At 43.1% G+C, this 27,823-nt stretch overlaps 1 protein-coding gene across 1 annotated transcript; it reads left to right on the top strand.

The window, feature by feature from the left end:
- The first annotated feature begins 392 nt into the window (after nt 1-392).
- Nucleotides 393-27,363, top strand: LOC142664426 (BAR/IMD domain-containing adapter protein 2-like 1). The gene is made up of 12 exons (XM_075843493.1): nt 393-1,035; nt 8,506-8,567; nt 9,932-10,003; nt 11,953-12,090; nt 13,868-14,020; nt 14,843-15,010; nt 16,003-16,153; nt 17,038-17,245; nt 22,301-22,372; nt 22,827-23,016; nt 26,731-26,771; nt 26,928-27,363. Exons 1-12 carry the CDS (start codon nt 393-395, stop codon nt 27,001-27,003), a joined length of 1,974 nt encoding a protein of 657 aa, XP_075699608.1. The 3' UTR covers nt 27,004-27,363.
- Nucleotides 27,364-27,823: the final 460 nt, after the last annotated feature.

Raw genomic sequence — 27,823 nt, 5'->3', positions numbered from 1 at the left:
AGTATCTATATATCACACAACCTAGAACCCCTATTTTATACATACTTCCAAAAATACATAAGTCCCTAGTTGACCCTCCGGGTCGACCCATTGTGTCAGGGGTTGATTCTATTTTCTGCCACATTGCCATTTTTTTGGATAAAATTTTAAGAACATATGCCATCGGGGCGACCTCTTATATTAGGGATACATCTGATTTCATAAATAAACTTAATGAAGTAGTTCTACCTGTGGATACGAAAGTCACATTAGTATCGTTTGATGTGGTTAATTTATACACTGTGATAGACCATACCAGGGGTATACAGGCGGTCAATAATTTCCTCAATTCATCGGATTATACACCTGACTGCTGCACCTTCCTTTTGCAATTATTAGAGATTATTCTAAGTATGAATTACTTTCTCTTTGGTGACAATTTTTATCTCCAGCTACAAGGAACGGCGATGGGGTCAAATATTGCCCCCACTTATGCCAATATATTTATGCGATCATTTGAGGAGGCCTTTGTCTATGGATCCCACCACTTTAAACATGTTATTAAGTGGTGGCGTTACATAGACGATATTTTCATGATTTGGTCAGGGGATAGTGATACTCTCTTGGACTTCTTTTCATGCATTAATATGCATGATGATAAGGTCAAATTTACATTGGTACAGTCAGATACTGAGATTCAGTTTCTAGATGTCCTGGTTAAGATCAATAACAACACCTTCAGTACTGAGCTCTACACAAAACCTACAGATTGCAACAATCTACTTCTATATAGCAGCAACCACCCACGTAGTATGGTTGAGAATTTACCAACTAGCCAACTGATGAGGGTCAAAAGGATAGTCAGTGACACAGACACCGCCACCGTGACTCTCGGAAACATGATCAATCGATTCCGTACTCGGGGTTATCCAGCAAGAATATTGAATAAGCATAGGTCAAAAGTAGCTCTAATGGATAGGGACACACTTCTTAGACCTAAGGAAACTAAATCAAAAATGGATCGTATTCCATTTATTTCAACATTTACAGATCAGAGTAAGGCTATTACAGATATTATCAGACGGCACTGGCCTATGTTAAACAATTGTTTGACACATATTCCTGAATTCTCGAAATATCCGCTGCTCTCTTATCGCAGATCCAAAAGCCTTAGGGACAGATTGGTGAAAACCGATGTTGGGTCCCTTAAATCCACTGGACAGACATATCTGGCTAAACCCAGGGTTGGCTGTTTCCCCTGCTTAAATTGTATAAATTGTAAGCTTATACAAAAAGGCCCCACTTTTACACACCCCATCACGCAAAGAATCTTCCAGATTAGACATTTTCTAACGTGCAACACAGATTTTGTTGTTTATGTTCTACAATGCCCCTGTCATCTACTATATGTGGGTGAAACCACACTTGAGTTAAAAATCAGATTAAACCAACATAGGTATACGATTAGAAAAAAGCGTTTGGATTTACCTGTTTCGAAACATTTTTCGGAGATGGGCCATACAGAACAGCAACTAAAATTTTGGATCTTGGATCACATACCCCCCCTGAGACGAGGTGGCAACAGGACTAGACTATTAAAAACTAGGGAGTTGCAATGGATCAATAGGCTCAACACCCTGAAACCAAATGGGCTCAATGTCGATTATGCGTTTAGTGGAGTAATGTGAGAGATTTTCCTTCCTCTTTCCATCATGCCCCATTATGTTGATACACTTGATGTTATTATCAGTAATTATTAACATGTATACTTATTGGTTTTATTACCTGTTTGAAATATTGATATTTATTTTTCTCTATTTTTCTTTAGAGCGTTCTTTTGAACTTGTTTGAAGATTACCTCGACAGACGAAGAATATCACGGACTTTTCTGTGTATAATTATTATCCAATATTATTAAAAATTATTATATTTTTCATGGAATTTTTGCAATTTTTATTTTTTGCGGATATCATATTATAATATTCTATAAAAAAATATATATCAGTATATGTAGTATGCCATTATATCTCTAGAGGGTGTATTATATACATATCGATAGAACCTATAGGATTGAGAGGTTTGGACGTAGATGCGGTATTTATTTTGACTTCTCAAAGAACAAATATAGGAGTTACGGGAAACAATACGGCAAGGGGACATATGACATGTCTGCATTGTATTTGTTTTACCCACTAGTGAGGTGGGGATGGGCATTTATAGAATGGCCACCGGCCACACCTTGAACTCCATTTCTAACAACAATACTTAAAACTCTGGTGTGAACAGGGCTGTACCGCTGCGCTTATGCCTCTCTCCTCTTTGGATGCCCTGTTGGGACATTCATTTGAATGTATTCACACTCTCCATTGATAAAGCTTTATCTTAGATTGGGAGCTATATAGTCCCCATTATGGTATGATTCGGTTATTTAAGATATATATACACATACCTTTTGATATAACCCTAAACAAATGGGACTTTTCCCTATTTAAAGATGTCCGCATCGCGTCTGCGCTTCATTGCGCATGCGCGAATGCATACCGGATATCCGCAATATTTAGAACATGGCAATATTCCAACGCATGCGCAATAGCGTTTTTTTCGCTTACCGCTATGGCGGCGCCGTGATAGCACGTCCTTTGAGGTGATTTTCAATTTTAATTTGTTTTTATGTTTCACACATGATTCACACACATGTGAACACTACTCTTAATTGGATACTTTAACTGTATTGTGAGTTATATGCACATTAACTGTTGCTTATCCATCTTACTTTGACACTATATGTTTAATTCTGATGTGTCACTTTTTACTATGTATTTATTACGCTATTTATTTTTTTGTTGCTGTTATATACTTTTTCTTTGATTATGTTTGATTCACACACTTGATTGTCACTATGTTATATACTTGGAATGTATCACATGTTATTTGCTTGAGAAAGGCTCTAGAGGACAGAGCTGAAACGTTGCACAGGGGGCAATAAAAGTACCCTATTTTCACATTTACTGCGGAGTGCTGCCTATTTTTTGAATATTATCAAGTTTGGAGCGTGGTCTGTTCCTGAGGATTTGCACCCACCATACACCGGTGCTGCTAGATATATTTGTTTATCTATCTATCTATCTATCTATCTATCTCATATCTATCTATCTATCTATCTATCTATCTATCTATCTATCTATCTATCTATCTATCTATCTATCTATCTATCTATCTATCTATCTATCTATCTATCTATCTATGCCTTGTCTTTCAGCATCTCTATGGCTTGTTTAAAGCTTCCTGATTGGTTGATTTCTAGGCCCAGGTAGGTGTACCTGTCGGTCGCTGTAAGTGTGGCGTTATTTAGTGTGAAGGTCGGGTTCCTGGGGGACTTTGAGTTTCTCTTCTGGAACACCATGATGTTGGTTTTCTTTGCATTGATGGGTAGTGCCCACGTGGAGCTGAATTTTTCTAGGATTTGCAGGTTGTCTTGGAGACCTTTCCCGGTTGGCGATAGCAACAGAAGGTCATCTGCATACAACAGAAATGTCACCTGGGTGTCATGGAGGGTGAGACCTGGTGCTGAGGAGGATTCCAGAGCTGTGGCCAGTTCATTGATGTAGATGTTGAAGAGCGTTGGGCTGAGGCTGCAGCCCTGTCTGACTCCTCGGCTCTGCTGGAAATCAGCCGTTCTTCTCCCGTTCACCTTCACGCTGCATCTGTTCTCTGTGTAGGAGCTTCTGATGACGTCATAGGTTTTACCTCCTATTCCGCTCTCCAGCAGTTTCAGGAATAGGCCCGGGTGCCACACTGAGTCAAAGGCCTTCTTAAAGTCCACAAAACAGGCGTAAATCTTCCCATGCTTTGTATTGTGGACGTGGCTCTTGATGAGGCTGCGCAGGGTGAAGATGTGGTCAGTGGTGCGGTGGTTTGGCATGAACACTCTGCTTAAAATGTTAATCTGATGAAAGATTTTAATTCCTTTTCTGACTTTTTAATCTGATTATGTGCTGCCCCATTGTTCTCCCCGGGTGATGTATATACATCTCATACCATACAGCATCCGTGTTACTAAAGTATGCGCCACTTTTTGAAGGAATTTGGGCTGCTTTTTGGGCATGAACAATGGTTGGTTCAGTCGATATTTGTTGATTTCTTTTGGTGGTCCAGACAGTCTGGGCGTCTCATTTCCCATTATGAGAATACTCCGCAGCCAGATATCACAATTTAGGATGAATTAAATTTAGTTACCATAGAATATACATTTCTGGGGAAAAAAATAAATTCTGCGTCCAAGAGGCTCTTAGTGTGAAAATTATAACCACTAAATAACCGGTGGGCAAGTAATTGGATTTAAGGGTTTGGTTTTTTTAGTTTGAAAAGTTAGACTGTATGAACTTGATCTTTTAAAGTAATACTATACTCCTTTTCGGGTCTGTTCAAGTTTTTAGCTTTTTTTTCAGGGGTCACGGTATTTTTGCTGTAAAAAAATAAGAAACCCCAATTGAAATTTTACAGGTCCCATTATAAGTCGGTGGCGTCCGTCATGATTCGGATCTGTTCCAAACGGACCCAGCATAGCTCCCATGGCACCGTTGGGAGCATAAGCCGTAACGCTATTGTGAGCCTTAGCAATTTTCCATAGTTTTCACTTTGCCAGGCTGCTCTGTCCCCCGTTGCTTTCTGTTAAAAATGTGATGACGTTTCATCCATCGTGATGACCCATCGCCTGACCTTGGCAGCCAATCTCTGTTTGGCACGATCAGGTCAGATTTACAGCGCTGGATGTAAACAGGAATGTTTCCATTCACTTACTGAAAGCAGGGATCTTGAAAATGATGAATTGATACACCATTAATTAGGAAGTTGCATATTTTTTATTTATACAATGATTACGATTTATTGACATAAAATCGGATTATATATTTTAGGCTTCGTTCACATTTGCGTTGGGGTCCCGTTCTGACGTTCCGTCGTAGGTCTCCGTCAAAACGGGACCCTGAGCAGACTCAAACTGACACCGACGGAAACCAGAGGTTTCCGTTTCCATCACTATTGATTTCAATGGTGACGGATCCGGTGCCCGTGGTTTCCATTTGTGTCTGTTGTGCACCGGACCCATCGTTTTGGTGGGAGCAATAGCGTCGATGATGGAAACGGAAGCCTCTGGTCAGAACGGGACCCCAACGCAGATGTGAACGAAGCCTTATATGAAATATATTCTATCAAGAACTGTGGGAGGGGGTATATGCGCCTCGTTGATACTTGGTCTGTTTTTTTTTTGTTTTTTTTTTACTGCTGGGGTCCATGGACGCCATTGATCCTTTATAATGAATCAGTTCCTTTGTATTTCGTCTTCCTCTGCTCGGTAACCATCGTCACTTGTGGATGCCATGTTATTTCTTGTTTCAGGAATGCTCCGTGCATAGTTGAGAAGCTGCCAATCAGAACTTTCCACACTCACAATGTTACAATTCAACATTTACCTTTCCTTGTTGGCACAAGTTTCCACTCTTGATTACAATGCAGAAATGCTGCTCCCCCTCCTTTGGTTTTGCAACATGGGAGGGGGGCTGTATAATGTTGGTTCTGGTTCGAAGGGGTTCTCCGATTTAGACGTTTCCTTTTTGTTACAAGAGTCCCTCAAAAATAAGTTGATCACAGGATGTTTAGCTACTGAAACCCCCAGCAATCCGCTGTAATCTGGCGGCAAGTGTTTAATTCCCCTGCAGCGCCACCAGAGGGCAAATGAAGCATTACATTGTGCCCGTTTAAATCAATGGGCTGTCCATGTAATGCATGAACGTGCTGGTCCTCCAGAACGAGAGACTCTTTTCGTAGCTGCTTTCAGCTTTTGATGATAGATGCCCAAGTGATGGACTCCCCTCTATTAACTCAGGATGCCCTAATAGCGTATTTGAAATGGGTTTTCTTAAAGGGTAACTAAACTTTCAAAACTCGTGACATGTCATAATGACATGTCCAAAGTTTTGATTGGGGGGGTCCGAGCACTGAGACCCCCACCGATCGCTAAAACGAAGCATCAGAAGCGCTCGGGTGAGCGTTGAGCTGCTTAGTTTCTGATAGTTTTTTCTCAAAAAGCTGAGCAGCGGTGTACTGGCTCATAGACTTTCTATTGAGCCCGTACACAAATTGCTGGGCTTTCCGAGAAAAGCCGATCAGAAACTAAGGGGCTCAACGCCCACCCGAGCGCTTCTGATGCTTCGTTTTAGCGATTGATGGGGGTCTCAGTGCTTGGACCCCCACCAATCAAAACTTCTGACATGTCAGAAGTTTTTTGAAAGTTTAGTTACACTTTAACTAGACATCTTAAGCTCCCTTGTGTGTCATGGAGGAAAGTAGGACAGATGCAGGGCTCGCTTAGACTTGTAGTTGCATTACTGCTCGGTTCTTACGTTTGTTCTACTTGTTGGATTTATTTATTTTTTAGAAGATTTGCAATGGTTATATTGAAACCTGATGTGACGAGAGGTTAAGAATTGTCCACGTGCCAGCAGGTTCTTGAATATTTATCCTGCATTCACTGGTAATGGAAAAGTACATAATAGGTTAAACAATCCGAGAAGCGGAAAAGCCAGTATGAGCAGCTTCACTTCTTGGCTGTTTAGTACGTCGAGGTCTCGCCTTTCCCGTTTATACAGATGAGGTAAAAGAGCAAATAAAAATAAACTCCATGGAGGATGAGGTTTATGTCACATCTCATTCTTGAAGTGGAATGTAAGATATTCGTCTGTGTATCTGGCCTATGCGCAAACTTCAAGGTTGTGTCGTCTGTACACACTAATGTGCGACGCTGCTCCTAGCTCTGCTAACTGTGTCCTTCCTTACCTTTTCTCTTATCTCAACATATCCTGAAGTGTGGTGAGATATCATTAGCTTTTAAAACAAAATCAAAAAACATGATTTAGAGATACTCTGTCACAAGATGCCTAGGCTATATGTGTCTGTGTGGGCAACAGGTGGCTCTGATGTGAATTTCAGCCTGTCCAGGGTTTTGCTAGCATGTCGCGATATTGAATTGGGTTCATGAGAAATTGGAGTCCTAAACCAAATTCAAGCAAAGGACACATCTTTACATAGAGGATAATATTAGTACTAATCGAAGTAAATATACAGAAGCAAACTATGATCACAAATAGGGTTCATCTCGTGCATGTTTATCCAGACCATCATGGGTCCACCCCTAGCCCAGTTGGCCCGGGCACCTGCCTAGGTTTGCCTGGTGCTGATGCCAGCCCTGCGCTCACTAAAAGTCGTGTTTGAATATGTACATTAATGGTCCTAAAGTGAGCTGTCGTATAGTGAGTGATCTGTGCAAGTTAAAAGGGGTTCTCTACCTATGGAGAAAATGTAATTACTAAAACGGGCTAAGATGGTGAATGACTTGATGGCAACCAAGCAGCTGTTCCTCTTTCCTGCGGTCAGTTTCCAGTTCTGTCTCCGTCTTTTTTTCGCTCCAAATTTGCGGATACTTTGCATTTATTATCTCCACTAGCATTTTTTTATCTTCATTGTTACGTATGCAATAATTAATTTATTTAGACTGGATCACCTATTATCCATTCTGGTTTGTGACTTACTGCCAGGGATTTTGTGTTACGGTGGGCCGAATACCCCTAATTTATAAAATCCTTGAAGCCGCCACACTGTGCTCCTATTTTTATTCGGATCTGTTTTTGAATTTTATGTAATACCCTTTATGTTGTATGTCCCAATAAAATATGTTAATTTTTTCACTACATCTATGGCGTAATGACTTCTTTTTCTCTAAGTTTTCTAAGATGGTGAATGACTTGATGGCAACCAAGCAGCTGTTCCTCTTTCCTGCGGTCAGTTTCCAGTTCTGTCTCCGTCATTTGAGGCAGACTGGTTGCCGTGTAGGGACACACTGCCCTTTAGCTACATCCTTCTATTTGGGGGTGCCAGATTTTTGTAAAAATGTATGCTGATGGGAATGTTTTAGAATTGATGAATGGACAATGAGAAAATCAAGAATATAGTGCATGCAAATTAAACTGTAATGTTCCAGCACATATCTCCAATTAACAAAGTAAAATGATGAATTTGCAATAATTCGGGGGGAGGGGGGGGAAACACATAGGTCTGCATAGGAGCTGTATACACAAAACGGTAGGATATTTTCAACCAAGACTATTTGCAACATTGCTTTATTTTTTATTCGGGATGCATTGGAACAATAATAAAGAATAGTTTGCAACGGTGGACATAGAATATAACCCTGTGATTAAAGGCTATGTATATAGAACCCTGTCTAAATGACTCCACGGCACGTTACATTACTGGTCTGGTAATAAGTTATAATGTATTAGGCAGCATGCTGGTAACCCTTGCAGTATGACCTGCATGGAAATTCCCAAACACACATGCGGAAAATCTAAAGAACAACGTGTGCAATTTGTTTGGTTTATTACAGTTTCAGATAAGCGAAAACTATTAAGGAACATTAATATCTATTGATTTATCTATGAATAACACAAGTCATGTGCTTTTTATTCACAGGCCAGGTCCTTCTGGAAATCTCCAGTGTACACAAAAAGCTGAATGAAAACCTAGAAGAAAATGTACGTATCCTCTTCTTACAAACCTTAATCGTAAGGCTATGTGCACACACACTAATTACGTCCGTAATTGACGGACGTATTTCGGCCGCAAGTACCGGACCGAACACAGTGCAGGGAGCCGAGCTCCTAGCATCATACTTATGTACGATGCTAGGAGTCCCTGCCTCGCTGCAGGACAACTGTCCCGTACTGAAAACATGATTACAGTACGGGACAGTTGTCCTGCAGCGAGGCAGGGACTCCTAGCATCGTACATAAGTATGATGCTAGGAGCCCGGCTCCCTGCACTGTGTTCGGTCCGGTACTTGCGGCCGAAATACGTCCGTCAATTACGGACGTAATTAGTGTGTGTGCACATACCCTAAGACTTACGTGATTGCCGGCCGGCTTCCATACCGTTGTAACGCCGTTACTTAATGAGTCCGACATAGGCTTAAGTAGTTCTCTGCACTCTGTGGATGTCTGCAGATTCTCGGTTGCGGATTAATAAGTTGTAGGCTCATTGGTCTACAGACTCTGTTTTGAAAATCCAGTGATTGCCAGATATTTTGAAGTAGACGCCCAAGAATGATGGTATATTGACAATAAGGATTCCAGAAAAGTATGTGTGTAATGTCCAAAGCTATTACTAACATTAGGCAGTCTGCAATTCCACCAAAAATAAGCTGATCACAGGAGTATTCCAGCAATCAGCAGGCAGGAAGTGTTGAGTTCCCCTGCAGTGCCACCACAGGAAAAATAAAGCATTACAAGGTGCCCATTGAAATCAATCAGCTGTCTTTATAATGCACGGACACGTTGAGTCCTCCAGAGGGAGACACACTTTTTGGAGCCGTTCTGGTTAATTAACAGACGTACCGATAGAGAGAGAACCCGGCAATCCGCCATTGTGTTTATTTAGGTTCTTAAAACTGCGGCACCACAACATCAAACTGATTAAAAACACTCCCTAAACCGCAGGTGAACTTATGTTTATATATTACAAAGTTGCATATACAAAAAGTCCCTAATATGTCAGTAATTTCCCGTACTATCAGAATCACTATCTTTCTGAGCGGGCGCCATCTAATAATCGATGGAGGCAGAATTGTCTATTCTGAGCTGTAGCCTGGTGAGGGAATGATTGGAAATCTCATTACTCTGCTCTATTACTTTATCAGTCCCATTCCTAATGGAAGCAATTATAAAATATATTATAGACACAAGTCCCTAATATACAAGCGGGTTACCACAAGTGACCCCACATTTATTGGTAGTATTTGTATGGTCCTATTTGCGCTATGATTTTGCATACATCTGCATTTTAATACTTGTGGTATATACAACTGTAGTCAGAGGAATAACGCTAAAAATTTATCTTACAGTTCCGAAAGTTCCATAGCGAAATAATTGCCGAGTTAGAAAGGAAGACGGAGCAAGATGTAAAATATATGAATGTAAGTACGTCTGTAAGTACATCTGTGTTCAGCCTTTTTAGTCTTCAGAATGTGGAGATCAAGATCTATTCTATATCTGCGAAAGAAAAAGATTTAATACACCAGTTTGGCGCTGGCCCTATATCTGGGACTTTCTGTGCCTGGGAATGGCACAGCTTAAAAGCGCTTATACATAAGAGATGGTGACTGGCGTCATTCTTTATTTCGTTATTGGTTTTGGAAGCTATTGAATTTGAAACAATACAGTCACTATAAGATAATTCTGTCAGGTAGGTACACTAGGGAGACGTGTGCGGAAAGAAATTGCGTAGTTGCCCATATCAACCAATCAAATTCCAGCTATCATTTTAGGAAAATGAAGTTCATGTCTTGATTTGTTGCAATGGGCAACGGCTCCACTTTTCCCTTGCTTTAGTTTTGATCCCCCAGAGTAATCATTAAAGTGTCTTAAGTCCTGTAAAGAAAGTGATAGCATATCCTTAGGCTATGCCATCACTTTCTGATTGGTGTGGATCCGACCTCTAGGATCCCCACTAAACCTGAGATTATAGGTGCAACCGCACTACTTTAGTTAAAGCAGCACTTCATCCCTTTTTAATCTCTGGATCGGTGGGGGTCGATCCTCACCGATCAGAATGTGATTGCATATCCTCGTGATCTGACATCGCTTTCTGTAATGGGAATAAACCTTAAGGTGAATATATCGCCAGACCCTGATACATTTCTATATTGTGTCTCTTGCACTATGTCATGAGACAGTAAAGCAAGTTCTTCCACCATCTGTGTTCTATCACCTCAGTATAGAAACCATAATGCAGAATTTGGGTAATATCCTCTGGTCTGTTGTCAGCAGCGGTCACTTTCTTTCTTCGCACACAAGATAGGGCAAATGACCAACCTAATTAATTGGTTGTTCACACCAAAATCCGCCCACAAACCTTATTGACGTGGATTCCATGTGGATTAGCCCCATTGAATGCGCGTGTGGATCCGCAACAAAATCTGTGTAAAAAATCAGCGCATAATGTGGATTTTTCTCACGGATTTCCCTTGAAATCTGTTAAGGATTTTCTACCTCCTAATCCCTCATATGAACATAGATTTAGACGAAGTTACAGCGCAAAGAATCTTTTTTCAGGCCCAAGAAAAACTTTATTCAAAGGCCTCCCTAATATAGTTATTATACATAAACACTGACTCCATCCATATAGGTGTACTCTGGATGGAGATGCTCTCTATGGCTACACACAGACTTTTGTCTGAACTTTCCAACCCCTAATAAGCACTTTGTAGTGGCTCAAAATGTGGTGAACTAACACCAAGTGACCATGACGGTCAATAACTGGCTGGAGCAGTGACCTTACCATTGACAACATGTCGCCCCTGTGGGCAGAACTTGGTCCTGGTGACTAATGGTACGTTCACACAGCGGATTTTGCTTAGCAGGTTCCACTGCAAAATCGCCAGTGTACTTATTTCTCCACCCATTGATTTCAATGGGAGGTTCGGGTGGGATTCGCCAGAAGATCGGGCAGGACACTTCTTTTTTCCCGCTAGATGAAAAAATCAGCTAGTGGGGAAAAAGAAGCGTCCGACTCCCATAGAAATGAATAGGAGGCAGAATTTTGCAGAGAGTTCATTCACAAAAATTCCGCTGTGTGAACAGGGCCTTAGTGTCCAAACGTAAAGTTTTAACTATATTAAACATAATTTAACCTTTTGAGCCACTTAAAACATTTTTAAGGGTCTAAAAACCCCTTTCAATAGCAACAGTGATTTGACTTTCAGGCAACTTTTTTCACCCCGTGTCTTTCCTCTCGATATCTTGTCATGCAATAACTATTGGAACGCGTTCAATGTTGCCGAGCAGTTTTTGATGGAATTTCTTTGTTACCTTTACTCAAGCTTATCTATAAAAATGATATGGAGGTTATTTCTTTTTCTGTCAGGCTACTCTGAAGCGATACCAGACCGAACACAAACATAAAGTGGACTCTCTGGAGAAATCTCAGGCAGAACTAAAGAAACTCAGAAGGAAAAGTCAAGGGACTAGAAATGCTTCAAAATATGACATGAGGGAAACGGAGGTAGGTATCTAAAGGGCTCGTCTGGTTGAGGCAGCCCATTTTCAAATGCCCAATTAGAGGAGCGGTCAGTATTTTAGTACCTTTTCTAGTCACCAGAGAAGAGCGTGGCTACAAAGAGGGTCCCTTGCTGATCAACGGAGGAAGCAGCCTATAAGTCACTGCAGAGGAAAAGTAGCATTACATGCATGCCATTCAAATGCACTGGGTCTGCCAGAGAGAGGGGTCCCTTTTAAATACCTGAATTAAAGGCATCAGATGACATATATATCGATAGTTCCTCAAATGCTCAGATTTGTATGAAGCAAGAAGTTCTTAGAACAAGTTTGAGGGTGTCACACCTGACTGGCCAAGAGGGTTCGCTGACGGACTGGAAACGTTATTCGCATATAGCGGATACTGCGAGTGCTCCGAATGGCGCTTAGGTGAACCATTTAAGTTGGTTTAACTTCACCCATTGGCTCAGATTTATTTATTGCAATGTATAGATGTCCTGATTTAAGGAGGACGCCCTTCACACTTTCTCATGAAGGACTATTTTTCTCTTGACACATCTTGTCCTGCTTGTAGTCAAAGCCTCATACAGAATGCTTAGAAAAGGTTGTTTACGGAAGTCTATTTTTCATGGTCTATGTCCTTGGCAGTTTTCTGCATTGTTCCTCGTGTAGACGGTTGATCAGACAAGGTCAGGAGCATACTGCGTATCAGGGCTTCTTATCCAGGAAAATAAAAAACTAGGCTTCAATTTGCTTGGGAACTGAACAATAAACATTCCATGCATTTGGCTTTCTGTCAAACTGAGAATAATAAGTATTTGGGGGATACATTAAATATACCTCTTATGGATTTTTACCACTAAGCTGACACATTTCTTGGCCATTTGTGTCATGGAGAATAACAGCTATAAATTGCTGTCATGTAGAAACCATACTGTCACCGCAAATTACAGGGGAGCACAAAGGCTCTTTTTTACACTTGTGTGATGCTTTCATTCACCCCATTCACATCACATTTTGGCCTTCCGTCGGAGATCTACGTCAGGAAGACACCCGACATATAGCTCTGACGAAAGGCCAAAACTTATACCGCTGTATTGCATACAGTGGGATACGTCGTCCGAGGACTGGCCCTGGGAAAACTCCTAAAGTCAGAAGCTTTGCAAAGCCGGAGTCCCTGGCCGGAGCATCGGCATCGCTCTGGTCAGGGAATCCAGTTCTGGAGAAGCCCCTGACATCACTGTCCATATATGGACATTGATGTCTGGAGCTCTCCAAGGTATACGTTTAATGTATACCTGTGATGGAACCCTTACAGTGGCATTCGTCACCCATAGGCTTTCATGCTTAAAACCTATACTGTTCGGTTTACGCCTCTTTTTGTGGGATCCCTCAGGATGGAATAGCATAGTCTGCTATGCTATTGCATCCTTCAAAAAAAAAAGGTAAATCAGTCCGACGCAGACCAAAAGGACACTCTTTTGGTCTCCGTCGGGATAAAGGAGCCCTTTTGAACAAGTTTATCGTGTACTTTTGGAGCTTTTCCGACTAACATGAAATGTAGGGCAAAAACGCTATGTGAATTGGGCCTAACAGAGCCATGATAGATCTGTTTTGGAATGGATCCCAATGAATCCGGATGGATCTCATCGACTTATAATGGCATCCATCAGGTTTCTTGTATTTTGAAGACTGAGACCCCTGACCAGTGCTTAGGTTTAATTCTTATGCTATCCTTGCCATTGAATACATTTTTAATTTCTTCTTCATTTCTAATCTCATAGTATTTGGAGACAATCACTTCCCATCAGAATGACATCCAGAAGTTTATAGCTGAAGGCTGCAGGGAAGCGTTACTGGAGGAGAAGAGGCGTTTCTGCTTCCTGGTCGACAAGCATTGTAATTTTTCAAATTACCTGAATAACTTCCACATACAGGTGAGATTGTCCAAGGCAAATGCATGTGTTTGTGGTACTGTAAGCAGAGGCGTAGCTTGCAGCTATTGGGCCGAGGTGCACAAGTTCCTCCACCTTACTGGTGACATGATATCCCGCTGCATGGGAGCTGCATACATTATACAAATCACGTATTCATTCACTTGATAGTAAGATGATCTGTATATCCTACAAATGGCAAGATAAATCATAATGCATCTACACTATGTGTATTTTTAATTATGTGGTCCATGTCTTTACTAAAATCTACTTTTTAATGTGTTACTACTCCCATTGCTAAGCTTTAGCCAACAGGGTCCGCACAGTTTGTTGACTGGGGGCGCAGCAGAATCCGCTGTCATCCGAGCCGTAACTGATCGCTGTGTTATGGAAAGTCCCCGGGCACTATTTTGTGTTGATTATTGCTAGATATGTTTTGGGTGTACATTGTTGTATCCGGTGAAGGAGAATGTGAGCACACACTAAGGTCAGGGCTCGACAAGAGACGTTTCGTCGATGATGTCAAAGTGATCGTGTTATCTGACAGATTGTATGCCATAAACTATCCAAAAAGGGAACCCGCACATTGGATGCGGAATCAACGCAAGGGATAAGTCAATCACACGTAAGATCCACAAACCGTTGTCGACCTCCACATGTCATCGGGTTTGTTGGTCCACGTATTGGACATTGTTTTAGCTCCCGTGATTAGTCGTTCTCAAGTTTGAGCTACGTTCCCCATCTATTTATATTGCCTGCCATAAATATTAAACCTCTTCTTAGACTTTGTAACCATAGTCTATTTGTCTATGTTTTTTTCTTTAGTCTACTGACTTACTAACGTCCAGAATCCCCAAGTGGCAGGAAACGTGCAGCGATGTCTCACACGTGCCGGAAACCGTCATTAACAATATCAAAGAGCTAAAGACTCCTGGATCCACTCCTATATCTGGCACCCCCGAACCTTCTCCACTCATGGACAAGAAAGCACTGGTATGACCCCGAGAATTACACGATCACTTCTCACCCTGGTGCATGCGCTATTATTGTGTACTAGATATTCTCCTGTCTGCCTGGTACCGAGTCATGTTCTGCTTAGCGGTGCTGAAATCACTACTTGTCTGGGATATGGTAATTATGCGGGTGCCTTGTGCTAGAAGTACAACGTGTGTTTTGCTGCCTGTGTTTCGATGTTATATTGACTAAATGCAAACACCACTGAGGAGCCGAATTTCTCATGTTGGCTATAAACTGGTAGTTAGTGGTTAAGTCTCCGCTTTCTTTTACCTGCGGCTCTCCCACGTGTTTTTTGGGTGTCACCCAGCAACAGTAAGGCATGGTGACCTCAAATTGGCCCATGTGACCCACATTTGAAAAGAGGGAGAGAAAATGACCCAACTTCCGGACGGTGCGACCCATCCAAATAATGAGGACGTCTTTCAAACGCTTGTGGATAGTAACCAACAATGAGCGTGCTACAGGGGTTTGAACTTCTTGGCTATTTGGATGAGGTGCACAGTCCAGAAGTCATCATTTTTATCTCCTTCATGTGATACCGCTGCAAACCGGGTGGAGCATTTCGGACCTTTGCAGCACCCACGCTGGTATAGGTGAGAAGATAAGCTACTGCCATCTGGTACTTGCCTCCAATACCGGTATAAACCTATTGTCCTATAAAGCGTTCTGCTTATGATTCCATGTGACCCACATTGTCAGCCGGTCTAGATTACAGGAAAGGAGCCATCTGCAGGGTTTGAGAAATATGTATGGTTACTGCCACCATTATCTGCCTATGGTAAAATAGAACTAGGTTTAGACGAGATGATCAGACCGAATTCATGATACACCCCATGTGCCGGGATCCCATCATCTGTGTTGCTACAGGGTTATTGACCATCATCACAGACTGATCTCTGCTTTTAGTGTTTTGGGAATGGTGTTCAGTTTTCCTCCCGTTTTTTTATTTTTCTTCCATTGTGTTTCAGATGGCTGGAGAATATGACACCATTTCTAGGAACACGCTGAGGATGCCGCCGGCGCCATCCAGTCGAGCACAGACTAGTCCCCTGGTTGATATGTTTAACAACCCAGCAGCTTCTACAAGGGTGACTTACGACAGACTGAAATCGTCACAAGGTGAGCGAACGTCACAAACACTGAGTACGCCAACCAATATCGCCTAGGGTTCTGCTCGGCTGTTTGGGTGTCAGACATGAAGAACACGCTGGGTCATGCAGTTTTTCGGCTTTGGCTTGGACAAATGACATGGAAGAACAAGGTAGCCCAGGAAAAGATCAGGAACTAGAAAATCGTATTCCTACGAAGAAGGAAATGAACGCCGGCTCTCATCTCATGATAGGACTGAATGTTGTCAAGCAGCTTTCCTGGATTCCTACAAGTCGTGTCTGCTGAGAAATGCGTCAGCAGCCCGTGTATCCCATCATATCTAATCTGATCCGCCATCCATGGCACTGACAGAGCTTCATGTCAAACCGTGGATTCTGTATAACCAAATAAAAGTCTAAATTAAGTTGTAAAAAGGGTGTTCCGATTTTAGCATATAAAGCTTATTCTTTGTATTGTGAGAAGTTCTAAAATTTTCCAATATACTTTGTGTATCAGTTCCTCATGATCGTTTGCAGTCATTAAATGCCAACATACATTGTTTATTTCTAGAGCATACAGATCTGCCCCGGTCATGTGATGCACTCGTTACAGTACAGTTATCAGATGTGGTTCTTGAAACAAGCCGTGAACCTGTGTGATCATCACATGACCAGGGCAAGTAAACAAGGAAGGTTCCTATTGAATGACCGCAAGCAGAGATCTTGAAAACTTTGAGGAATGGATACAGAAAATATATTGGCAAAAGTATTCTTTTCATTGTACAATTAATAACCTTTATTTGCTCAAAATTGTAGTTCCTTCTAAGGAATTATTGATCCTTTTTAGTGAATCTGTATTGTACAGGTTTGGTGTATGAAAAGGACATGTCACTATCTCCATTTTTTTCTTGGCAGCAGAGGGTGCAGACGAGGGCATCCTGCCACGATCCATGTCCGTTGCAACAGGATTGAATCTCATGAAGAAGCCAAAAGTCAGAACCATTTTCCCCCACACAGGAAATAGCAAGACTCTGCTCAGCTTTCAGCAGGGAGATACCATCAGTCTTCTTATACCGGAGGAGAAGGATGGCTGGCTGTATGGGGAGCATGACGTTACCAAGCTGTAAGTGGTTTATACAGTAAAAGTTCATTAGTCCGGCACCTGATTATACGGAAACCCTGAAGCTCCGGCATGGAACAAAATTGTCCCATGCCATAATAGTTGCATTTTAAAGGGGGTATTCCCATCTGGTAATCTCTAGGATATGCCATAATATAAAGATCAGTGGGGTCTGACTTCTTCTCCGCTGCCGATCCGAGGAACCAAGTCCTGTCAGGTTTTCTCCTGCACAGCTGGGTACGAGTGACTGTGCAGGGGAAAAACTGGAGGAGGAGCCCCTTCACTCTAAGGCTATGTTCACACTGAGTATTTTGCAGGAGGAATATCTGCCTCAAAATTCCGTTTGGAAGTTTGAGGCAGATTTTCCTCTCCCTGCACGCCGATTTTCGCTGAGTTTTTCGCCCGCGGCCATTGAGCGCCGCGGGCATAAAACACAGTGAAATACGCTTTCTCTGCCTCCCATTGAAGTCAATGGGAGGTCAGAGGCGGAAACGCCCGAAGATAGGGCATGTCGCTTCTTTTTCCCGCGAGGCAGTTTTATGCCGTGGGCATAAAAAGCAGCGACAAAACACTTTCTCTGCCTCCCATTGATGTCAATGGGAGGTCAGAGACGTAAATGCCCAAAGATAGGGCATGTCGCTTCTTTTTCCCGCCTCCCATTTTCCGACACGGTTTCCGCATCAAAAAAACTTAGTGTGAACAGGGCCTAAGGCTCTTTTCACACGACCGGGTCCGAGTGCCAGCTGATAAAAACTGCCATTTTGGTCTGTTTTTCTCTGTCGTTGTGCATCACTTTCCGAACCAGGCCGTGTTTCTGTTTTTAACAGCTGATTTTTGACTCATTTTGCATCCGTTTTTTCCCTGTCGATTTTAAAAACGGATTAATTTAATTTGTCACATTTTTTTTGCCACACAGCGTCTGTAGATAATGCCACACACTTCCCTCTGTAGATAATGCCACACACTTCCTTCTGTAGATAATGCCACACACTTCCTTCTGTAGATAATGCCACACACTTCCCCCTGTAGATAATGCCACACACTTCCTTCTGTAGATAATGCCACACACTTCCCCCTGTAGATAATGCCACACACTTCCCCCTGTGGATAATGCCACACACTTCCCCCTGTGGATAATGCCACACACTTCCCCCTGTAGATAATGCCACACACTTCCCCCTGTAGATAATGCCACACACTTCCCCCTGTAGATAATGCCACACACTTCCCCCTGTGGATAATGCCACACACTTCCCCCTGTGGATAATGCCACACACTTCCCCCTGTGGATAATGCCACACACTTCCCCCTGTAGATAATGCCACACACTTCCCCCTGTGGATAATGCCACACACTTCCCCCTGTAGATAATGCCACACACTTCCTTCTGTAGATAATGCCACACACTTCCCTCTGTAGATAATGCCACACACTTCCCTCTGTAGATAATGCCACACACTTCCCCCTGTAGATAATGCCACACACTTCCCTCTGTAGATAATGCCACACACTTCCCTCTGTAGATAATGCCACACACTTCCCCCTGTGGATAATGCCACACACTTCCCCCTGTGGATAATGCCACACACTTCCCCCTGTAGATAATGCCACACACTTCCCCCTGTAGACAATGCCACACACTTCCTTCTGTAGATAATGCCACACACTTCCCCCTGTAGATAATGCCACACACTTCCCCCTGTAGACAATGCCACACACTTCCTTCTGTAGATAATGCCACACACTTCCCTATGTAGATAATGCCACACACTTCCCCCTGTTGATAATGCCACACACTTCCCCCTGTAGATAATGTCACACACTTCCCCCTGTGGATAATGCCACACACTTCCCCCTGTAGATAATGCCACACACTTCCCCCTGTAGACAAAGCCACACACTTCCTTCTGTAGATAATGCCACACACTTCCCCCTGTAGACAATGCCACACACTTCCCCCTGTAGATAATGCCACACACTTCCCCCTGTAGATAATGCCACACACTTCCCCCTGTAGATAATGCCACACACTTCCCTCTGTAGATAATGCCACACACTTCCCCCTGTGGATAATGCCACACACTTCCCCCTGTGGATAATGCCACACACACTTCCCCCTGTGGATAATGCCACACACTTCCCCCTGTGGATAATGCCACACACTTCCCCCTGTGGATAATGCCACACACTTCCCCCTGTGGATAATGCCACACACTTCCCCCTGTGGATAATGCCACACACTTCCCCCTGTGGATAATGCCACACACTTCACTTCCCCCTGTGGATAATGCCACACACTTCCCCCTGTGGATAATGCCACACACTTCCCCCTGTGGATAATGCCACACACTTCCCCCTGTGGATAATGCCACACACTTCCCCCTGTGGATAATGCCACACACTTCCCCCTGTGGATAATGCCACACACTTCCCCCTGTAGATAATGCCACACACTTCCCCCTGTAGATAATCCCACACACTTCCCCCTGTGGATAATGCCACACACTTCCCCCTGTAGATAATGCCACACACTTCCCCCTGTAGATAATGCCACACACTTCCCCCTGTAGATAATGCCACACACTTCCCCCTGTAGATAATGCCACACACTTCCCCCTGTAGATAATGCCACACACTTCCCCCTGCAGATAATGCCACACACTTCTCCCCGTTAGATAATGCCACACACTTCCCCCTGTGGATAATGCCACACACGTCCCCCTGTGGATAATGCCACACACTTCCCCCTGTAGACAATGCCACACACTTCCCCCTGTAGATAATGCCACACACTTCCCCCTGTAGATAATGCCACACACTTCCCTCTGTAGATAATGCCACACACTTCCCCCTGTAGATAATGACACACACTTCCCCCTGTAGATAATGACACACACTTCCCCCTGTAGATAATGCCACACACTTCCCTCTGTAGATAATGCCACACACTTCCCCCTGTAGATAATGACACACACTTCCCCCTGTAGATAATGCCACACACTTCCCCCTGTAGATAATGACACACACTTCCCCCTGTAGATAATGACACACACTTCCCCCTGTAGATAATGACACACACTTCCCCCTGTAGATAATGACACACACTTCCTCCTGTAGATACTTCCACAGCCCCCCTGTAGATAATGCCACACACTGCCCTCTGTAGGTATTGCCACATATCCCCGCTGTAGGTAGTGTCACACAACCCCTGTAGGTATTGCCACAGAGCCCCCCTCTAGGTAGTGCCACACAGCACCCTTGTACATAGCACCCTGTAGATGCCCGCCCCCCGTAGTTGGCACCCCCCTTCCTGTAGATAGCGCTGCTGAAGGGTACCCCTCCAGGAGAAGTCCAGTGACATCATGGACTTCTCCTGGAGCGGTCCCCTACTCCTGAAGTAGAATCCCCGGCCACAGCGGCACGTCGGCTGGTGATTCCACTCCAGGAGAAGTCCCAGACTTCACTGTCCCTATATGGACAGTGACTTCTCCTGGAGCTGAATCACCGGCCGACGGGCTGGTGTCAGGGACAGCTGTGACCGGGGATTCCGCTTCAGGAGAAGTCCCTGACGTCACTGTCCATGAAGTCAGGGACTTCTAAGGGAGCGGAATCACCGGCCACAGCGTCTGCAACGCCGTGGCCAGTGCTTAGGATTCTGGTCCTGCAGGGAGCAAAAAAATCTCCTCACATGCACTTCGCGCTGTGAGGACAAGAGAGCGATCGGCAGAATGCACGGCCGTCACTCGGATCACATCCAAGTGGCAGCCGTGTTTTACTCGGCCCCATAGACTTCTATGGGAGCCGGGAGAACGGCTCAAAATAGGGCATGTCCCGACTTTGACGTGCCGGTGTACCGGGCTGTCAAAAAAAAGCGGTTGTGTAAATAGCCCTATTTGGGGTTTATTGTTCCTACTGCGACCGTGTGACGACTGTTTTTTGATCGGCCGGGAATCCCCGTAGTGTGAATAGGTCCACACGTAACAGATTTGCTGCAGAAAACTTCTGCAGCATTTACGCATCAACTAGCAGACAGTCCACTGCGGAAAATCTGCACCATTCAATGCGTATTTTGACTGCAGAAAATAGTGCAGATTTTTGCTGCGTTTTTTTTCAAGGGCTGCGTGATGGTGATAATTCTTCTTCATGTGATGTCATTTCCACCCCTGTAAAAAAAAAAAAAAAAAGAGAATTCTGCAGCAAATTACGCAGTACATCAGAAAAACGCAGGGAATTGGTCCACTTTTCGCAGCAATAATTCACATGCTGGTTCTAAAATTACACTGCAAGTCAACTTCTGGACTGAATTTTTCTGCAGTGTGTGGATGACATTAGTTAAAGGACACCCACTTTGCTCCGCAGCAATTCCGTTACATGTGGACAAGCCCTAAGAATCGATGGTGATCGGATTCCCATCGATCTGTAAGTAGTCCTAGCGATAGTCCATCACTTACTATGGTAGGTAAACCTTTTCAACTTGCTCTGCTACTTGAAATGTGGAGTACGCAGGGCATCCCCGGCAGCGGGATTATGAAGGGCTTCAGAGGGCTATTAAAGACTTCAATAGAGAAACAGCCACCTCTCCATTGAAGTCTAAAGGTGCAGCGGCCGCAAATAATCGGCAAAACGAGGGTCTTGGGAGCCATTCTCCCTATAGGTGCGGGTCCCAGAAATTGCACCTGTAATGCATATATACTGTGGCTGTCATAAATGTGTAAGATGGGAATACCTTAATAGTGGCACGCAGATGCGTTTCTGATAACATTGTTAATATCGGCTATTAATATCAATGACCGCCCAATAAAATTTGGGGAAATGAGGACCCTTGTGGACCCACCGTTGAGAAAGAATAAAATAAATCCAATGGTTCTTGATTTTATAGCATCTCCGTGGTCCCGAGGATGCCGATTCATCTGAATTTTACTGTATATATTATTTGTAAACTTTTAGCGATTGCAAACATTCTGTCAGAACCCAGAAGCGCTGTAATTTGCATAATTCATTCAGAAATATCACTGTTTTGTTGAATAATTCTGTTTTTCCCCCCTTTGCTGCATCCAGAAAAGGGTGGTTTCCCTCATCCTACACCCGGCCGCTAGAGCAGAACGGAAAACCATCGACACCAGTGCCAAGGTAGGGCTTCCAATATGCCAGCTGTAGTGCCTCCCTAAGTAGTCCATGGTTTGCTTTGCGTAAATTACTGAACCAACTCAAGCAGTTTATGCTTTACAATAATATGCGCTGCCTTGTTTTACACGACCACAATCATGGCTCAAAACATTCAAAGTGGATACTCGTGTGACATTCAATAATACCCAGACAATGTAAAAGACGAGGCACACACCTAGGACATACAAAGCTGGAGGGCATGGCTGCTGGCCAGGTTTAGTGGTGGTTTGAATAGATCCGCAGCAGCTGGCACCGTGGTGAGTTAATAGCTGTGCATCATTGGCAACGCTTCGTACTTTATGCAATGTGTCGAACACAAACATTTCTTAAGAGGCGGGTGAAAGTGTCAGACTCCATTGTTAAGTGTGGGGGAGGGGGAGGTTAGGCTTTATAATAACATGACTGTGTTCTCTTGTAGTGTGACTCCTAGCCCCGTTCCAGTAAGAAGCGTCAGCACGGCCAATCTACTCGAAAAAAGAGACATGGTCCTTCCGGAACCCGATTACTTAGAGCAATCTTCATTTAGGAACTCCCCCGAGCGGGAACGATTTACCTTTAGCCCATTTATTGCCAAAGAACCTTCCCCTGCAGCAAGTAATGGATCACCAGTAAGCAGAATTCTGTTTTATGCTACTAGCTCTGAAAACATGACTGTGATGCTGTTTTTGTGACGTGCACGTGCGTGTGCATGTGCGCGTGCGTATCTTAGAACCTGATGTTACATTTAAAGGGGTATTACTAACTTAGACGTTTATGGCATATCCACACCTATATAGAGAACAAGGTTCACCCGACCCCCCCCCCCCCATTCTCCTGGCGAGGAGTGCGGCTCTATCTATTCTGTTCAATGGATGTTATGGAAATGTTTCTCTCCTAGCCTGTAATCAGCGGCTGCCGCACCAGGGAAGCAGGGGTTGTTCTCGATTATAGGTGAAGGTCCCAGAGCTGGGACCCGAAACTATCAGACATTTATGGCCTATCCTGTGGATTTACCATAAATTTCCAAGTTGGGCATACCCCTTTAAAGAAGTTAAAGGGATATCCCTCTTTCTTGAGGTAGCTCCGCTGCTGGTTGCCTTATCGCTGGAGGTCCCACAACTACCGGGGGAAGCTGATGAAGCATCAACATTATCGCTTCAGAGAAATATTGTGTTTTACGGCACTCCTAGTAGTCCAGAGCGAGAGCTGTTCTTTGCAGTGGATCTCCACTCTTGCTAATAAAGATGGGAGGGGGGGGGGTACCAGGGGTACCAGGCAGGGGATTCCTGACTACGGGTGCTGCCCTCTACTGTTTATCCCTATAATTACAAACCCCATCATTGATGATTTATCACCCGCATTTCCCTGCAGGCTGTTTTAGAAGGACAGAAATGAGAGACAAACCACATAAAATGCCGTGCATACTTCCTTAAGATATGTGACTTATTCACCTAAACAAACATTAAGTAACCAAGCAGGTTTTTTTATTTACTTTTTAGAAATAGACATTTTTATTATAAAAAAAAAATATATATATATATATCACGGTTTGTTGCAACTTTCTAAATACTTTTTATTACAAATTTTTGAGATACAGCTGCTTTGTATCCTGGTATAAGGAGCAGCTGTATCGTGCGCTAAAACCTTTTATCTGTCATGGCAGTGACTGGTTCAGTGTCAGCGGTCACCTCTTATCGATCACATATCGATAACAGGTGGATCCTGCATGTCAGAGACATGCATGATCCGCTTTGACTGAACCAGTCAGCGCCACTGACCTGACGGATTCAGGTCTCAGCGCAAGATACAGCTGCTCTGTATACGGGATACAAAGCAGCTGTATCTCAAAGTTGCACCAATCACACTCCCTCCACTGTTTTCTTTAAATAAAAATGTATATTTCAAAGGTGTACATAGCCTTTTAAGATCTATAAGAATAAAATCTTTAAATAGATCATCAATTTACATAGGCATAGATTGTATTATTGTTAGCTGATGTTTTTTATGCTCTTGGTAACTTGGCAGTGGTTAAGAAGCCGTCATCAAGGATATGAAATTATTTTGGTCATTTGTTCAGAAGCTCAAAAGTTTCTAAGTGTAAGTTAAATCAGTTTATTAATGAAGCAGCCACTGCCGGCACATCTTAATATCGGGTCTCGCACGTATCTGAGTACTAGATTCACACCAGAGGTATACATATTCTCCAAAAGCAGCAACCCACGCTCCTCTACTCTCATACTGGTAAAGGCCCTTTTACACGGGCCAATTATCGGGCAAATGAGCGTTCACAGAATACACGTCGCCGATAATTGCCCGAAACGAGCAAACGCTTGTTCATCAGCTGATCGTATCGTTTTAAATACTGAAAATATTATCCTTGTCGACATTACATCTCTCTGTGTAAACAGGAGACGCGCTGCCGACATGATACAAATACATGTGCACGAGCGATCGAAATAACAAGCACTCGTCCTCATACCAGCTCCTTGTGAAAGGAGCAAGCGAGTGCCGATCAACGAGCGGTCTCGTTGATCGGCGCTCGCTTACCCGGCCCGCTCCGCTCGTTTACTTTATAACCGGAACCATTACCAGAATTTACCCTTGCAATCTGACCCGGGGACGGGGGACAATTATTCTCTTGCATAAAATATCTGATCTGTATGAATGAATCAATCTTAAAATTATACGGATGCGGCCCGCAATCATGTATGAATAGAACGATCCTCCACTTTTATCTTGTGTCAACACGTAAATGTACAACGATTCAAAGATCAAGTGACTTGACCTGGTGCGGGACTGTATTGGGTCTCCGATCCACAGACCACAGTGTTGAGGGGTTGTTACTATGTGGTCCAAAAAAAAAAAAAAGTTAATGCAGGACTGGCCAAATCCAGGTCCTTGTGGGGAATAGAAAATCAAGTCTCTTGATCATAACCTGACCAATGTTAGACATCTATGAGTCGGAGAATGACCACTGTTGGTACATGTAAGATCTGTTTACATCACATTTACGTACTCTGGCGAACACCTAGCCGTGCAATAAGATCAACCACTCATTCGTGGTCAGGTTAATATTGTTGGTAGTTTTGTTCTAGAAATAGATGTCCGCAGCTCGTGAGATCTGCTATAAAGCATTGAAGACAGCGCTGCGGTTCCCGCATTGTTCTTGTGTTTTGTATGAGGTCAGCTTGCCCTTGATTGTCAATGTCAGGAGCACTCCGATACGCAGGACTAGTGAAGAGGAACGCTGCACACGGATCTATTCCTTTATGCATAAGAAGTACTTTTAAGGAGAACCATACTTCAAGGAATACATGAGAGATACTGAGAATAACCGCAATAGGTCTGCAGAAATGTTCCACATGTTACATCTGTAGCTCACTCAGATATTTACACTACGCAATGCTTACATTGGGGATTTGGGGGAAGCCCTCAGGGTTATATCCGTTTTTAACAGTATCTACACACCGTTAGTAAGAAGTAGGGGATAGATGGAAGGGAATAACACATGTCTGCAGGATCAGACTACACAGGGGTTATTTGTAGTCTGTAACCATGGCGACACACTGGTCTACATAGCAATAAAAAAAATGGTTGCAAAGCTTTTCATACACTATAAGACTATAGGCACATTTGGGTTTAGGTTGCCACCATTAATCCATCTTATTCCTCCGGGTCTGGCGTGGACATGAATATAGAAGTACTGGTTGACCTCTATGGCAAACGGATATCGGGAGCGCAGCAAACATTTGTATATCCCCACTGTCCTCTTATGTAGGCCTGCTGTGCCATTTCCCTAGCGAGGACTGACAGATCATGTAGGTGTTTATGTGGCTGCTGGGCACCAGACCACTGCTCCAAGTTCACCAACATTTCGGGGGTGCTATATGGCGCACTGTAGACTTGTGAAGTTTGGGCACTAGTCCACACAGCTAGGACTGTGGTTGAGTACTATGTCATATTCAGACAACAGAATAGCTGCCGCTTGTAGCAGAACTACAAGTTTCAGAATGCTCTTTTCCCATCGTTTTGGGTGGATATTCATACCAGGACTACTACTTGTCCTGCTCCTGTTTTTGAAGTGCAATGATTTCATTAGTTGTGAAGGAAGACATAATATAAAGCACTCTTCTGTATCTTTTATGTTGTGAAGGCGGATATGGTGCACTGCTGACATCATGTGGTCACTTCTGAGTATTGCAAGTTACGGTACTTTACAAATACATCTAGTGCAGTCCCATTTACTGTGGTGTTATATTTACATAATGTGTTCAGTCATATTATATGCAGTGAATAATTCGATTTAAACTTTTTTTTTTTTCCCTTACTTTTCACCTTAACAGAAAACAACACCAAACGGGGTTATGAAGCATCCATTCTTAAGGTATGGCATTAACATTTGTTTCTAAGGCAATATGATGTTGTCTTTCTGTTTCTCCCAGCCCTGCCTAAAGGCACAGGCTGACTGAGCTTACAGGTAAATCCAGCGTTGGTTAACATTTTGCTTGTTCTAACTTTTTTTTGTATTATTCTGTTACAGTGGAGAAAACCCATTTTCTACAATCAAGCTCCGACCTACCGTTACCAACGACCGATCCGCACCAATTATTCGATGAGCAGAATCCGTTAATTTAATTTTTAATTGTCTTTTTTTCTGTTTCTTCTATTATGTAAAATTATTTCTCTTTGTTTCCCCCGTCTTTGTTCTGATTTTTAAATGATTTGGGCTCTAACATCCAATAAAAAAGGTGAAGTCTACAAGAAACTATTTGAAATACAGAAGCGCCATGTCTGAATGACTTCTTATAATGGCTGCCGATGTTTATGAGCACCAATAAGATATTGTGGTAAACAGGTTTTCCACGTCCATGAAACCAAATCTGTTCTTCGTCATTAGCACTCTGAATGTTTTCATGTAATAATGAGGACTTGATCTTGAAGTGTAGGTTTGCCCTTGGAAAGCATGATTCATGTCTATAATGCTGCAAATATTTTGCTTTTACTTTTATGATATTTCGTTCACATCCAAAGACGCATTCAACATTTGCAGTGGCGCTTTCTTAGCCAGAGCTTTACATCTCGCAGTTACCACCTGCTAGTTCAGTGCCTGTACACAGAATATCCTACTGACTTCGATTCTAAAAAGTGTAGTCTTGAACAGACACCTAAAGGGATTGTCCAGGTTGAGGGCTGTTTTTTATGCTGATGACTTATCCTTAAGGTTAGGGGTCCTACACGCATACCCCACACCAATCCGCTATCCCAGGTGCCGTAAGCTATGTAGGTTAAAAACAACCTTGAAGCACTCCAATGATCAATTTTCAAAATGATTTTATTATGAACAATTCACGTTATTCTTGTTCATAAATGATATTTCTTGTATAGGCGATATTTCTCTCGACGTTTCAACCTAACCTAGGTCTTTATCGTAATCGC

This window comes from Rhinoderma darwinii, chromosome 12, assembly GCF_050947455.1.
Source record: "Rhinoderma darwinii isolate aRhiDar2 chromosome 12, aRhiDar2.hap1, whole genome shotgun sequence".
In the NCBI taxonomy this organism is placed as follows: domain Eukaryota; kingdom Metazoa; phylum Chordata; class Amphibia; order Anura; family Rhinodermatidae; genus Rhinoderma; species Rhinoderma darwinii.
This window is presented reverse-complemented; position numbering and strand designations above follow the sequence as displayed.